At 36.0% G+C, this 15,919-nt stretch overlaps 1 protein-coding gene across 11 annotated transcripts in view; it reads right to left on the reverse strand.

Annotated features, from left to right (window-relative positions):
• The window catches only part of MAP3K7 (mitogen-activated protein kinase kinase kinase 7), a 48,725-nt gene that overhangs the window by 9,572 nt on the left and 23,234 nt on the right, over positions 1-15,919 (reverse strand). For 4 of the 11 annotated variants that reach the window (XM_076333243.1, XM_076333238.1, XM_076333245.1 and 1 more), the window contains 4 exons: positions 15,020-15,171; positions 14,220-14,379; positions 11,558-11,638; positions 5,100-5,167 (listed from right to left, as the gene is read on the reverse strand). In XM_076333243.1, the coding sequence (XP_076189358.1) occupies positions 5,100-5,167; positions 11,558-11,638; positions 14,220-14,379; positions 15,020-15,171 (461 nt within the window). Of the gene's footprint in view, positions 1-5,099; positions 5,168-5,375; positions 5,528-11,557; positions 11,639-14,219; positions 14,380-15,019; positions 15,172-15,919 lie in introns of those variants that run through there. The other 7 variants (XM_076333244.1, XM_076333239.1, XM_076333249.1 and 4 more) reach the window with 5 other exon arrangements.

Below are 15,919 nucleotides of genomic sequence, written 5' to 3' on the forward strand. Positions count from 1 at the left end.
CTTCATTATTCTACTGAGCTTCTTTTTCAGAATTATTATTTACAACATATACTCTTGTATTTCATATACTCCCTCACTGACATAAAATTAATACAGTAAAGGACTGTATTATCCCGCTGGGTGTGGGAGCGGAGGCAGGCAGTGCCATGGCGGCTCGGTGAAGAAGGCTGCGCCGCAGGGTGGGGGTAAAGGAGAATGGAATGTGGGGAAGAAGGATCTTTGCAATAAAGGACTTAAGACCCCAGCGAGTTTTGCAGGAAAAAAAAAAAGAGGTAAAAAGAAAAGATGCTATTAAAATACAACTATTTTCACTATGGTGTATTTATCATGAAATGGTTAATTAAATGTCCCTATTTTTCAAAAGAAGCACTCAAATATACATTACCTGGAAAGTGTATTTCTTTATGACTCTAATTTCCAAATATCCTATCTTAATCTAATTTTTAAAAGCCAGGATTTCAGTCAAGTAACAATCCAAAGAGTAACAAGATTCTACATACTGAAATACCCATTATTTCAACCGCATTATGTTTCTCCTGTAATTTTTATTAACCATTTAGTGTTTTATGTTAGTAGCCAGAAACTATCATAGAAATAATCTGACGGATGATATTATCAGGATGATGGCATCAGACATTTTGAAAAAGCTTTTATGTTGGACTCTTTGTTGACATTAAGAAAGGTTTAAGTTGCCGAGCTTACTATTTACTCTCAGTGTCCTCAGATGTGAATGATAAACACACTCTTCTGATGTGAAAGGTCTGAAGACAAAGCAAACACTTTTAACAGTGTGTAAGTCCTTTAAGCAAAAAGAGATTTGTTGAGTATCTACAGTTGATAGCAAAGGGCACCGGAGAAGTACTCTAGTTACAGTCACTTCTCAATGCTGTACTAGACCGCTTGCTGTACCAGCTTGTTTTGATCCATCAACAGAAAAAAAACCATTTCCTTGATAACATTATTTAGACAAAATTACCAGAGACAGAAGTGAAGGATTCATATCTGAAGCGTATCTAAAAAGCATTGTAAAGTCCAAGGGAAGTTCCCAAAACTGAACACTTGTTAGATTACAGTGTTTGAGCGTGTGTTGAGCGAGATGCTTTAGGCCTCCTGGACACCAGCCCCTCTGACAGGCAAGCCAGTGACTGTTCTTTAGCCATCAGTTTCTGCTACCCTTTCACAGGCATCCTTTCATCCTTGCTTCCTCCAGGTATCTCAGTACGCTCAACAGACTTGTTATCCGGTTACTCTCAAATCATCTTTGCCAGGTGGCCAAACCCACACGGCATTGTTAGCTTCTTAGCTTCCATTTCTCAAAGACTTGCAGTCTTGAAAAGCTGGCGTGCTCTGAGGAATAATACCCCCCCTCAAGTTAAATTTAAATGGGCAACCCAATTTAAAGAAATCCTTACTACCCCATGTCTCCTCATCTCTGGATTTTATCTTGCTGTGAAAGGGGAGAAAAAAGTGTACCTGTGACCAATTTTACAATCTCACAGACAGAATGATTCACCTGTATAATATCAGATCCCCCAAATTATCACACTTAGCTTGCATTCATGTGGACACGTACATTCTGACCTTGCTTCTCTACTGTTCAATACAGTACATGGTTTTCTTTATTATTTTTTTTCCACTTCAAAGTAAACTGTAAGAGTTATGAAGGCCCAGCAACAGTTACTTAAAAAAAAAAAAAACACCAACAAAAAAGAGGTTTAAAAGAGGTAGTTTTGATATTACGATAGCACTGTGAAGGATGACATACCAAACCAACCAACCCAATAAAAGAGACCCAGGCAAGGACATGGATACCTTACTAGGCATCCGATCACAACCTGCAGTTCTTGAGTGATTATGCCAAATATGTTTCTCAGTATCTGTATAAAATACCAAATTCTGTAAAGACTCTATCCAGTGTAAATGGCAGGTTCGCTGTGTTCCTTCAAGACCCCGAAAGTTTTTATGGCTGCAGCTCAGAGTCTGTGCATCTGTTTCGTGTTACAAAGGTGTTTAGGCAAAAGCAGTAGTGCTGGACAGACGGCACAATGCAATGTTTTAAAATGCATGTACAGGGAAATGGAAAAGCAGACAGTGCAAAAATAAAATTATGTGGAAAAATGAATAGAGCATCACAGTATATGGATGGAAAAAAATGGAAATGTAGCATTTGACTGTACAGAGAGGCTTGCATCAGTGCTGCTCATGTCACTTGGGAGTAAGGTCCAGTCTAAGGTCACCAAGTACTAAAGAAATCTGTGAAAAATTGGACTTAAACATGTTCTCAACACAGAACCACTCCAACAGCTGATCCAAGGATGGAAAACTTTAGCTTAGCATATTTTCCTATCTAAATCGTTGATGTAAAACAGTCAGTTGAGTAGTAAAATCATCTGCAAAGCACTATTACTGTCTGCTATTGATAACATCAGTAAGAGCAATACTGGAAAATGCCTTAAGCGTCTCAACAACATAAAAATAGTCATCATCAGCCATACAAACCACCCAAAAAATTCTTCTAACACTATACAGAAATAAAATATACATACAATCATAAAACATACAAGAAGGTCAGATTAAAACAGACCAGCAGTTAAGCAGGGAGACAAGGGTCTTTGTCTATCCTTTCAGGTAAGCACCCCAAACTTTGGTATATTTACTATTATCATCAAGTCTAGTGTTTTCCTCCACCTTAACAAAAATTCCATTCTGAATTGGAAAAACCTTCCTGATTAAAAAAAAAGTTATAACAGAATCATTTTCTGTTGACACAGCGGCAATTTTCAGGAAAAACATGTTTAATAAAAAGATTTCTGATCAGCTTTAGTGCGTGAGTCAAATAGTTAAAAAAAAGGAAAGCGGCACCATGGCAATCCTTCAATTTTGAGCGGGATAGGGGCTTACAAGGGCTGGGTGCGGGAGCGGAGGCACGCAGTGCCATGGCGGCTCGGTGAAGAAGGCTGCGCCGCAGGGTGGGTGTAAAGGAGAATGGAATGTGGGGAAGAAGGATGTTTGCAATGAAGGGAGGGAGGGGGAAGGGGATTTTCACATTAGAAAGGATAACCTATATATGGTATGTGCATATGGGGAGATACGATAAACTGACCAGAGCTATGCTAGACACAGATGTTTTTTCTGCTTTGGCTAGTAGATTGCGTATATGGATAGCAGTTCAGCAGTTCACGATTTTTAATAAAAATTCAAGGCAGTGAGGTCCATAGCTACAGAAACCCATAAAGAGTAATCTTAAGTCTTGCCATAATTACATTGTGCTTACTTTCGTCATTGTTTTACAATTTTTTTTTAAATATACAAACATATGTATGTCAAAAGTTAGCATTAGTTTCAGCAGACTTTTCTATCTCTTCTCACACCAAAAAGGGGATGAAAATTCATTATTTGTTTATATGGACAGTGTATGGACTTTCTTCCAAAGTGCATTTTTCACACCTGTTAAAATACTATGTTTTCCAGATTTTATCGTAACGTTTCCAAAAACTGCAAGATAGAAGCAGATAATCGTAATTCTTCTACTTCCATTTCTAATATGTACGCTATGAGAAGCAAGAAAGTAAAATGTGATTCTGGTACTTCTATAGACCCTCATCAGAAATTGATGAGGTAAACAAAAAAACCCCACTTTTCTGTATCTTCCTGATCACAAGGACAATTTAGCTAGAACGCCCATACAAGCAGTAGAACAGCTTTCAAAGAAAGATTATTGTAATAGTTATGAAGATATGAAGTAAATGCTGAAATTCTGTATTTTTAAATATTAAGCATTCATTAAAATGAACAGAATGAAAAATTTTAAATAAAAAAAGCTATAATTAAATATATTCATACATCAATCAGTGCAATTTGGTATAATTGATGTACTGTCACTTCATTTTTTTTCCCCTAAGCCTTGCATAATTTTAGTTCTACAATTAACTACAACAGGCTAATCTATTTCTTTACTAAATTTTGCAGATTCATTTCCTTCTAACAAACCTGTCTTCTCTGAAGATATTAAAACGTATTTAAGACTCATTTGTTATTTTCTGATAGATGTACATAGTAAATTCTACTAATAATACCTGGGGTATTGATGAAGTTTCTGTGACTATCACACTCCACGGAATTAAAGGAGGATCAAATGTTTATCTCCCTGATAACTACACACCCCAAAAATTACCACCTATTTTAGAGTATTGCAGTAGGTTGTTTAATATGGAAACCTGATTAACCTGATGAATATGCTAAGCTCCAGTTTCCTACATCCAAATAATAGAGCAGGGATCTCAAAATTGCCAATTCACGCTACCAACCAAATAGCCTCCGTGAATTACTGAAACAGACAACAAAGCAATTAAAAACAGAAAATAAACACATCTGAACGAAGCATTAGCTGTAATTTTCTCATTTAACATGTTCTCAGTTTAATTCGTTCTTAGTTTAATTTCAATTTTATGTAACATACCACTGTGTCTGTTACCATGGCACTTACGATACCAGATAAGAAGCTATGTTATTCTAAGATACCTTATTGAGATAGTCTTTTTTTTTTTTTTTTTTTTAAATAAAACTTTGTGACAGCACCTTCCTGTGAACCTTTCACAAGAAGTGGAGAGATACTATTGTAAGTTACTATTCAGGGTTCAGAGACTGATAATAAATACATTTATAATACTGATGCACATGATTTTTATTTTTATGCAGAAAGCGAGTCTCATGTATATACATGTATATAGATGTACAATGTATAACTGCTTCAGACAATCATAAGTAGTAATTACAATTGTTTTCTACGTATAGAGGTGAAAAGGCTTTCCTGCATAACATCTGCCCTCAGCCAAATTAAGTGGTACACAAAAACTATTTGTACATAAAAATGATAAATGCTGTATGAGCTATACAGAAAACACTTCTCATCTAGAGCTCATTCATAGATTACCCTCATGGAATCTCATTTAAATACAATACAAACGACACTACAGCCTGCCAAGCTTCCACATCATTTCTACGAAAGCATCAAAGGTGAAGATTTCCAGACCAGTTTCCCTGTACAGATTCGGTGTTGACTTTACTGAAAGATAAAGAAGAGACGAGAAAGACGTTACCTGACTGGACTCTGTTCCAGCAACACTAAGATCTTGAATGGATCTGCGCCTCTGCTGTCCGTTTCCTGCTGGGAAAAAAACAAAACAAAAACAAACCAGTGAAATCTATTCAGAACAAAATAAGAAGGGTGCGACTGTTGCAGAGGAGCTTGGAATTTGTACAAATCCACAGAGAGAAAGTGAGAGGGGGGGGGAGAGAGACAGCTGCAGAATTTTAACTCAAAACATGCTGGCCTGTCAACAAAAAGTATACCCTAATACAATAACCACTCCTACCACATGAATAGCTGCTGCACTCTACTCCACCATCTTCTGTCACATGTATTTGGTCAGGCTTAGTACTCGGGGCAGGAGCTGATGACGACATCTATTTCAAGTGCGTTACGTTATGGGGATTTCTAAAAGCTAGACCGCGAAGATAACAGGCTGCCAGCTTTAACCTGTCGCTCTTTGGCGTGCTCAAGGAACACAGCAAGGACCTCTGCCCGCGTGCCGCTCCCCTCATGAAAATTAAGAAATGAAAGCGCTTCCTTCTGGTCTTTGTCTCCTTCGGATGAACGAAACTATGTCCTATTCTCATGCTCTGAGAAGTGTGAAAAGGGGACCGTTCAGCTAAATCACATCTCACCATCAACCTACTGAGCACAATGCTGTAATCTTTTCCTCTTCTCCTTCCACCTGTTCGCAATTATCCACCAGTGACAGCTATATAAAACAGTTTAAATTTTAACACTGACACGCAATCAAAGGCATTTCCAGAAAACAAAGTCTCCTTAAAAATAAAAGGAGATTATGCAACGGAATCTCCCTGGCTACTTTGATTTTTATTACGGTGATTGTTTATATTGTCTCTTGAGAGCAGGTCAGCTGTCCAAAAGGAAACACCAAAATGTCCTGAGTAACAGCTGACAATGCTCAAAATTCTTGCTCTTAGCTCCGCATTACGTAACTTTTCTACTGGAGGGGAGCATCTGAAACATGTCCTGCAGCCGTGGCAGCCCCTTGCCCAGCGACCCTGCACGCAACAGCCAACCCAGCTCACTCAAAGCCCTGTAACAGGCGTCGCATTTTTAACCTTTTAGATACTTCTCGTTCAGCATCATTTCCATATGACTCCACAGCCTATCTTGACAGGTGTTTTGATTTGCAACAGTTACTACAAAAATGTAACACTAATATTAATCAATACACTTAATGGTATCATACTTTAAATTTTTAAATATAGGTACTATTGCATGTAGGAACACATTACCACAAGACAGCAATACAAAATTCTCAGTGTCACTTTACCAATTTGTCATGACATTTTATAGACTAAAATTTATAGAAAGTCCTATGACAAACAAGCATATAAGAAAATCAAGAAGGATTGTGGAACGGGAATATATTCTTTGCTCTGACTACAAATGAATTTGAATTGCAACTTTTCTGTGGTCTTGATCTTTTGCTTCTGAAATTCAGGGGAAATATATACTTACCTAAGCAACAACGGCTATATTATGTTTAATACTTCGATATTAGAGATCGTGTGAATGACAAATCTACGTCAAGATTTCTGAACTTGTTCATTTGCAGTGAACTTTTTCACTACCTAATCATTTAACAAACAAGATTACACATTTAATAGACTTCTGTGCTGTGGATACTTCATCTGGCTGCCACAGCTCATCTCAATATTCAAGACATGGGTGATCCACCCACGACTGATACAAAATTATGTGCACGTTTCATTCAACAACACTGTTATAAAATTAGCTCAGTTGAAATAGGCTTGCAAAAATATCTGAAATTCTCATTTCAGATTAGCAACATTTGTGAATTTAAAGAACCCGGCACATGTGTTGCTGAAATATTAGAACATGGCTGCCAAAATGTTAAAATAATCAGGGTGGGGTGCAAGAAAGAAAAGAAAATGCCTTGGGGGCAGAAAGAAGGGCCAATACTACTGTGTTGTAATAAATGAGCACCTTTAAATGAAATATCTTCAAGTTAGTAGCATAAGGGAAGAGCAAGCTCTACTAGGCAATGCCATTTTAATTAGTATAACTACTGCAGACATCTGGCAAAGAGCTTAGACAAAGCAGAAACAGACTACGAATCAACAAATACTTATTGCTCCAGATTCAAGACAAATATCAATTGAAAAATATACTATACAACATATAATCTTTATTTGAAATGATCACTGCTACTTCTCTATGCTTTCCTCTCAGTTTTATCCTGTTCTTACCACTACATCCATTTGAAACTAATTTTTTCTCATTATAAAACCGAAAAGATTTGTAAATGCACGGAAGTTAATATACAGTAGCTTGATGCAGTATGTCAGGATTTCAGTGGTTTACAGGGTTTTAAGATTTTAAAAAAAAAAAAAAAAAAAAAAAAAAAATCAAACATCACAAACATACTTCCTGTCCTCAAAAAAACCATTTCACATACTGTTATTTTCTAAAGTGAAATTCAAAAGGAACAGGAAACTTCCATCGTGTGCTGCCTCACATACTCCAGCAAAAACAAATTCTACAACTTAAGGCTTTTGATCACCCTCCCCCCCGTGCCAAATATCCAGACCAGCTATGAACTCTTCTCCCTGCCCTTTAGCAGATTCTTGCGTCTCCTTTTACACTTTCTTATTTGCGCACAGTACTCTCTCTTCCTTTCACACCTACAAGACCCAAACCTCTCTCACAGAGCAGGATGATCAGCGCTAGAAGACTTTCTAAAGAAGTTAAAACATTGATCTGACTTCCAGAAGAATGAAGTGATCTGGGGAGACAAGGGTGGGATTTCTGGCTTATATGGTTTTTAAAGTAGGTGGAAAAATTACAGACCTAAAGCATCTATAATTCGTATCCACTTTATGAAGACACTCAATAAAACGTGTCTATCCTGAGTAATCATTTATGCAGTGTCAATGCTATAGGAATCGTAACACTGTGGCACAGTTTCGGATAACAAAATTACAAAGCCAAATGCATGCATGCTATATGCATGAGATGTCTAACATTGCCAGTGAAGAAAAGGCTGTACTTGAAGGCATATTTGCTAGATGCTGCTTGACTGGTTTGTATCGAAAAGGTGTTCTGATTATTTTTCTTGATCATATTACAAACTATAGATTTTTTTTTGTTTCTTTAAACATAGAGCTACTTAAGCCTTTTGTACTTACTAGAGTTTTTATTTTTCATATATATGTAAAAATAAAATGTTGGTGCTTATTATCTATACTATACATTATATAGACTATAAATTGAAAAAAAATACTGATACTTCACTTGACTATCTGGTTGCAGGATACCACCACTGAAAACTCATTTGCCAAGTTGTTAGACAAAAAAGGAATTAGTTGATCCATTTTTCAGTTTCTAAGTTTTGTAAGCTGGTAACACAAAACAGCATCTTAAATGAAAGAAAGTTCTATTCACCCTTATTTAAACCTATTCAGAAAGAAGAGCAAATATATATGAAAAACTTCCACTTCTGCCAAAAGTGGAAGTCTGCCACAACTGACAAAAATTTGTATTTTACGACCTCGGTAGCATAATCAGTTCACGGATGAAAAGCAGCCGAGGCAACACATTACGAAACCCCCCAATGATAGCAGATGTAGTACTCATACTTCTAAAATAGCCCTGCCCCAAAGCAGCTGACTCATGGTAACATGCCTGCCTGGTGCCTCCCCTCTCGGGGAAGCAGCTGCTTCACCATGTGCTCAGCACAACTTCAGGCAGCAGCGCAGACTGGGTCAGCACTCACGCTGCCCCGAGGACGGAGACGGGCCGCTCGCCCCCACCGACAGACATGCCCATGGAAGTTCGGAGGAGCTGGGTACGTGGCAGAAGTGCTAAGGAATGTAACGGGGTGGGATCGAGACGGAGGTGCCAGTTTGGGGGTCTTGGAAGTATAACTAGACAGGGAAAAGCGCGTTGAGAGGCCAAGACTGAAAGCCTTGTGCTGAGAGAGTAAAGAAAGGAAAGATGTGAGAAATAGGCCACGTTGTATCGTCTTTAAAAGAATAACTGAGCAAGGTACTTTTAAATAACTGCTTCAAGCATACAGATAAATATAATTAGTTTACTGGGCAGATGGTCACATCCCTGTCCCGTAACGATTAATCTCTTTCTTTCTGGCCTTGGGATTCTTACGGGAAAGCTGTTCTGACAACCAGAAAACTTAATATACAGCCCAGACTTATTTGCAGACAATTTACATGTTTTTTCCGTAGTGCCAATACTGTCTTTTAGCTTAAGTAGTTCTCTCTTCCTAGTCTTTAGCTGCAGATTCATCTATAGAATACAATCATTCATTTCTCAGCTTTCATTTTGTGGGCTAAAAAAGCCATGCTTTCAGATTCTTCTTTATACTCTCCATACCATCCTAGTAGCTCTTCTTGCTGTTATTTCAGAGCGCATGTGTGTTTCTTTTTTACGGCTGCCCAGCACAGTATGTTGAATTCCTGACTAAGCCTCAACAAGGGCTTGTAAATAGTGTTAGTGCTTCCTTGTCTTCCCTGGAAACGAACCCTAAGATTTCACAGTTTTTCACAATTGCATTACATTAGTGGCTTATACTACCTGGGATTAAGCTGCACGCATCTGCTATGGTCCCATGTCACCTTATTAAAAGAAATTGTTGCTAGTGTATGACCCACAGTACATGACCCTAGATCTTACCCTATTTCTATTTTTTTTCCCCCAGTCACAACAAAATTCACCTTATGTGATACTCTAATCCTCCTCTTTATGAACAGTTGCTTCTGATAAAGCATTAACAGTGAATTTCATTATCACTTATTTAAGACTTAAATACCTTGAGAGCAAATTTTTGGGAAATTCATTAATAGGCTTCCTCCAATCCTATACCTTCTTTCATTTCTACAGGTTGCTATTTTTCTCGTATCTATTCCAAATTCACCTTGGAATTCCCATCCTGTCAAGTTCAATTAAAATAGTGCAGGTGAAGAATATCCGATTGACTTCCTCTGCCTAAATAAGTAAGACCAATAGACTGGTATAATCTGTTTCGTGAAAATGACATGGCATTTTATTTCACTGGCTTTTTAATTATTCTCTAAAAGCTTCAAGGTTGCTTGGAAGCCTCAGTGCTGTTACATGCAGACAGTGTGCACAGACAAGAGGCACTCAGCTTCTAGAGCTTATTTACCAGGCTCTCATCACGTGTTGACACTGCAAAACTTGACAGATCTCTTCACTTTCTCTTTCCTTGCTCTCTCAGGATTTCATTTATGTCACAGCAGGCCAGGACCGCTTGAAAATTACAGTGGAAAGCTACACTAGTAAACTTTCTTGCCAGTTTGTTAGCCTCAGTGCCAGATAGGTTTTCTTTTCATGGGTAGTGCTATTGTTCTTGGGAATCTACTTTTTGACATTCTGTATTTTTTATATGTAAACTTTAATAAAGTTATTTGAAAGAAACTTTTGTAGAAAAATTATCTTTTGCATTCAACTTTAAAATACCAAACAATGTCAAGATTTACAAGGAAACTTCCTCAGATGATACAAATTTAGTCGGGGGCGGGGGGGGTCCACAGTTTTTAATGGATCTCTAGGTTAGCAGTAAATATTATTACTTGCATCTCCTGCCTCTGACAAATCATTTTGAAGCAACTTGCATACCGCTAATGGTATACCTATCACAGTTTGGGATTGATTATACTTATTTTTGGGCTTTGAGAATATGAAATGAAAGAAAGAAATCCAATTTGATTACAAAAAAAGGAATGGGAAAGGAAAACAATATGCTGCTAACTATAGACTTGGGATAGATGACAATTATTCATTAAAGTCCCAACTGAAATTACCAGCTACAGTGCCTGATTATACCAATTTTCTTCCTGTCAGAAGCCTCTCCTAATAATTTTAGTTTGCATTAACTTAAACACAACAGAAATACCTCATGCAGACACATTTTAGCTCTAGAAAAGTGTAGTCAAATATAGGAATTACATAGATTAAGTGTTAATTTTTTTAAATCACAAGTATCGTGGATTTGAAGTTCTGTACGTAATGTATTTAAGTTTTTTGTTCTACTAATATTTGATTAGATTAAAAATATGGGTGCTCAAACACAACAAAGATCAGGGCAAGATAATTACCTAGACAGGAATTTTTCAACTTGAGTCCATTTTCACCAAATGAAGTATTGTAATAAAAGACTGCATATATAGTTTTGCTCTATAAGACGACTCAACATTAAGATCATAAAGGAAAAAATCCTTTATCAATAAAAGTAAATTCAAACTAGAAGATCGAATCATTTACTGATAAAAGTAAGTTTGTACTAAAATATCATGCTCCCCTTTACAGAGACATTATGAAAAAATTATTGGGATAACTTCTAGTTCTGTCCTAGAGCAACTGGAGCAAGAAGTATTTTTAGCAGTCTGATCATTATTCCGGCATCTTAACCAATTGACCCGTTCACCTGGTCTGCGATACCTGGTATGATGATCTCAGGGACATCCAGAATGTTGCCAAATGAAGCAGTTTTACGATGGCCTCGTTTAGGCTTGGAATAGGCTGAAAAAATACACATATACAATACACATGCAAAACACTAAAATGGCAATAGCAAAATTATTAAATTTCTAATATTGCATTTTTCATAAACTTGGTTAAACTATAGTTCATGCAAAAATGTGTCATGCAGAATAAACTGCGTTGCCTTCCACTCATGCTTACACACAGTAAAGCAACTGTTAAAAAGCAAAAAATGCAGAACTAGCCGTCATTACAACACCGTGTAATTAGTTATAGTTAGCAACACAAGAGTCAAACACAGAAAGCAGCATGGCAACAAGGAAGGGAAAACCAAATGTAATTATCCAAACAGAGAACAAATTAAATTATTTTAGATCACCTGTATATTCAGAATAAATTCTCGATTGCCTGAACTTATATAACATTTTCTCTTTAGTGTTGGGTACAAACTATTTTATAAACAAGATTAATAGTTGGGTACTTCTGTTTCTTTAAATAACCTCCTTCTAAAGGAAATCTCATCTGTCTGAAAAAATGCTTACTCTTATTACATTTGACAATCATTCCTGCCTTCCATTCTTTTGTCCTATTAGTGAAGATTTTTTGTTTTGCAAACTGGGTATCACTACCAACCTTTTCATTTTTGAATGATGTTCAAGAAACATTATATACTTTGGAATAAAATCTAATCATATATTTTTTATTTTTATTTTAATACTCGTGTAGTTTAAGATAAATAGTTCCCATATGGAGAAGAGTCTGAATACATCTCTGAAAGGTAGAACATTGCAGCATATCCATCTCAGTAAGTAACGGTGATGTGCATTATGTGATTTACTCTTACACTTAATCTAGCAATAGATGGAACAAGAAGATTAAATAATTCTTGACCTGATTTACTATTAACAACAGCCCAATTCTCACCCAGCCACACAATTTTTTTTTAGGTTCACAGTATATTATTTCTGTCACACAGTTAACAAGATTAAAAAACAAAGCAAAACCAATACAGTGGTGTTTCAGCTCTTTTTGAAAAAGTTACGGTCAGATGGGTTTGACCTCATTTCTAGTAGTCCACTACTGCCTGAAGTGATTTCTTAAAAAAAAAAAAAAACCCAACAAAAAACTAGTATGTTCAATATATACTTTTTTCCAGGAAAAAGAAACCCTACAGTCATAAAAAAAATTAAAATCTTATAATATTCTGAAATAATAATTACTATTCAGAGCAATGTACTTAAGGAAGACAAACCAGGAAAATTAAAAACTCACACAAAGGAGGGCCAGGTTATCTCCACTAATGTCAAAAACTTACAGTAACTTTAGAGTGTCAGTGACCAAAGTGAGTCCTGACATATTTTAAAATAAAACCAGCATGTTATTATTATCAGGTAAGTACACAGCTGCCTTCTGTGTTAGGAAACCTTTAGAGATATTCAGGGTGAGATGTGCTACACAATCATCCAGTCAAAGACTGACAAAACAAAAGACAAATCTTGGAATAAGGCTTTAAAAGAAGAACATAAAAGTAAAAAGTGTTTATGGCAAGATAAATATTATGTCATGAGTAACTTCAGTATTTAGTAAAACAAGATCCTGGAGTAATCATAATACAATGAAGAACAAAAATGAAATAGTCATGGTGCACGAGAAAGCCAGAATATGATGCGTATTTCCTTATTAATTACAGCCACTCGATCACCCTAATTTTCAGATTGGTAGAAAAAATACTAGAACAGCTAAATAACCCTGGACTAACAAAAGTAATTTTGTCTGATTATTTAAATCTGTGGTTACATACCATAACAAAAAAAAAGTTTCATAAATGAAACTTAAAACCTGAAGTTTGCATAGATTAACAAACAATATCTTTGATGAAGAAAAGAGACAAGAAAGTGTTTGCCAAGTATATACATTTTTATTAATTCGCTCTTCTGGGAAGACTAAAGATTGCTTTCACCATAAAATAAATTCCAATTCACTCAAGGATTCAATGTTTAGACACAACAGCTTATAGCTACCTGAAGCAAACCTGGCAAAACACCTGTAGCTTTTTTTTTTTTTTTTAAACAAAAGATACCAATGCTTTGTTAAACTGATGAATAAAATCTAACTATGCTTCTCTTTCTGAAATCTGTCAAAGTGGATTTTAAAACTTATTTGGGAACATGCTGAACTTTAAATCCACCTCTTAATTTCAAAACATTATAGGAATAACCTTGAAGGAAACGTTATTTTAGAAATAATTATGCTAGCAGAGATGGAATAACATTGTTTCAGATGCAAAGGAGAAAGTTGTGCATTTAGAATAGGACTGTTATTCAGAAGTCTCATAATGATTTTTTAAAAAGGTAAAAGTCTAATGCAACAAAAGTAATCTCTGCTGCAACCTTAAAACTACCCAATTAAAATACTCAACGCTGTTGAGTGTACAACTGTGAATGAAGCCATTTTCCCCCACAATTAATAAAGGACAATAAAGACTACATGAAAAGTTGAAGTATTTTCATACGGCTAATGGTATTAACCTTCTGTAAGACTACGCAAGTTTTACATCTTCCTTCCTCCTTTCCTTCCTTCCAATTCCTTATTCTATACCCCAAACATCCTTTAATTTTACCTGTGATGGAAGCTATTCTTGCTTCTATTTCAGACATGTCAGCACTCATCCTTTTGGCTTCTCCTGAAACAAGGGCTGACTGTGGTCGCGCGCGAACATCTGACAAGCTCTCCACACTGCTCCCACGAGATGGGGGTAAACTCAAACGGCCAGGATCACCCTGTTTCAACAGTCACATTTTTAAAAAGAAAAAAAACCCTGCAGAAGCCCTTCCATGATATGCACAGTATGTAGGTTAAAATATATTTCTATAATGTGCATTTTAAAAGTGACAAGATTTAAAATTTATAATTCAATAAATGGTAATAATTTAGCTATTATTGGCATACAAGAACCCAATATCTGCAACTTTCCAAAGAATCTAACTTTACACAGATAAAAATTGAGTAGAATTAGGCCAATATTGTCACAAAAGATTCTTTATATTTTTTTCATCCTACTTGAAATAAAACAGTATTTTCAAAATTCACATGAATGTTTAATCCTTTTATGTCATACTAATATTTTGGTTCTAAATTATGGCAGCGATTTTCAAATACAATTTTTTTTTTAACCTAATGAATCCCTTCAAATAAAATGAACTATTTTTTTATTTCATTGGAGATCTTATTAGAGTCTTCCAGTTTATGTTTTTGGAATCATTCAATATTTTTCCACCCCCTTTCATGTTCTTTTCCTACAACTAACTGGCTCCAATTTTGTATTATTTTTGAAAGAAGACACTAATGTTTCGTAGCAGTTACAACACTTTTGTCCATCTTTGTCCATTTCATTATTATGGTTCAAAATTGCAAGCTTACCGGCTGCTTGGCTGTATTTTTCATTTGCTGTGCCAATTTTGACTCTAAACGTTTAATAGTGTCATTGGTAGAAGCTCCTTGGAAGTCACTTGGTTCCATATTAGCATCACTCTTGTTACTTGTGTTTGTAGAAGTGATGTCCATAAATGAACCTAGAAATCAATAACAAGGAAAAACATTTTACATTTTCCATTAAAAATACTAAACTGCATCTCTTCACTTGAGCATTCTCAGAAGCCTAACTTTGCTTTAAAGCAACACTTTTGAAAACTTTTAATGAAAGGCAAGCTGCAAGACTGCAACAGATCCATTAATGTAAAAAGTAAAAGGAGTGAAAAAGACAGAATACACGACTAAGTACTATAATGATGTTCTGAAGTCAATCTTCAGCTTGCTCTGAAATTGTTGGGGTAGATGTTATATTAGCAATACAACCAGCAACCTCATTCACAATTAATGACAAAGTCCATCATTAACCACAGAGGAGCACAAATACCTGAAAAATAACAGACAATATATATTCACAGTTTAAAGTGATAAATCGTATCTTAAAATCATGGGCTGAGGGGTGGAGAACAGCTAGTAAAGTCAGTGCAATGCTACAGCTGAAAAGATTTTGTAATATACAGGTCACTAAGTTGCAAAGTAGCCAAGGAAACTTTATCCAAAAACCAGCAATTTGTTTGGAGATGGAAAACAAACCAACCAAGCAGTGGAAGGTGAAGACACCTAAGATTAAAAACAACTGAAGTGGGAAAACTGTACTCTAAAAAGTGAGAAGACCGAATGATCTCTCTGAATGATCTTGCCCTCAGGATTTCTCTGAGGCCAAGACTACCTGAAAGCCTAGCCCACATTTTTTCCATTCACTGTTCTAGTAATTTCCTTGCACTTAATTTA

Source organism: Aptenodytes patagonicus, chromosome 3, assembly GCF_965638725.1.
Source record: "Aptenodytes patagonicus chromosome 3, bAptPat1.pri.cur, whole genome shotgun sequence".
Lineage (NCBI taxonomy): Eukaryota > Metazoa > Chordata > Aves > Sphenisciformes > Spheniscidae > Aptenodytes > Aptenodytes patagonicus.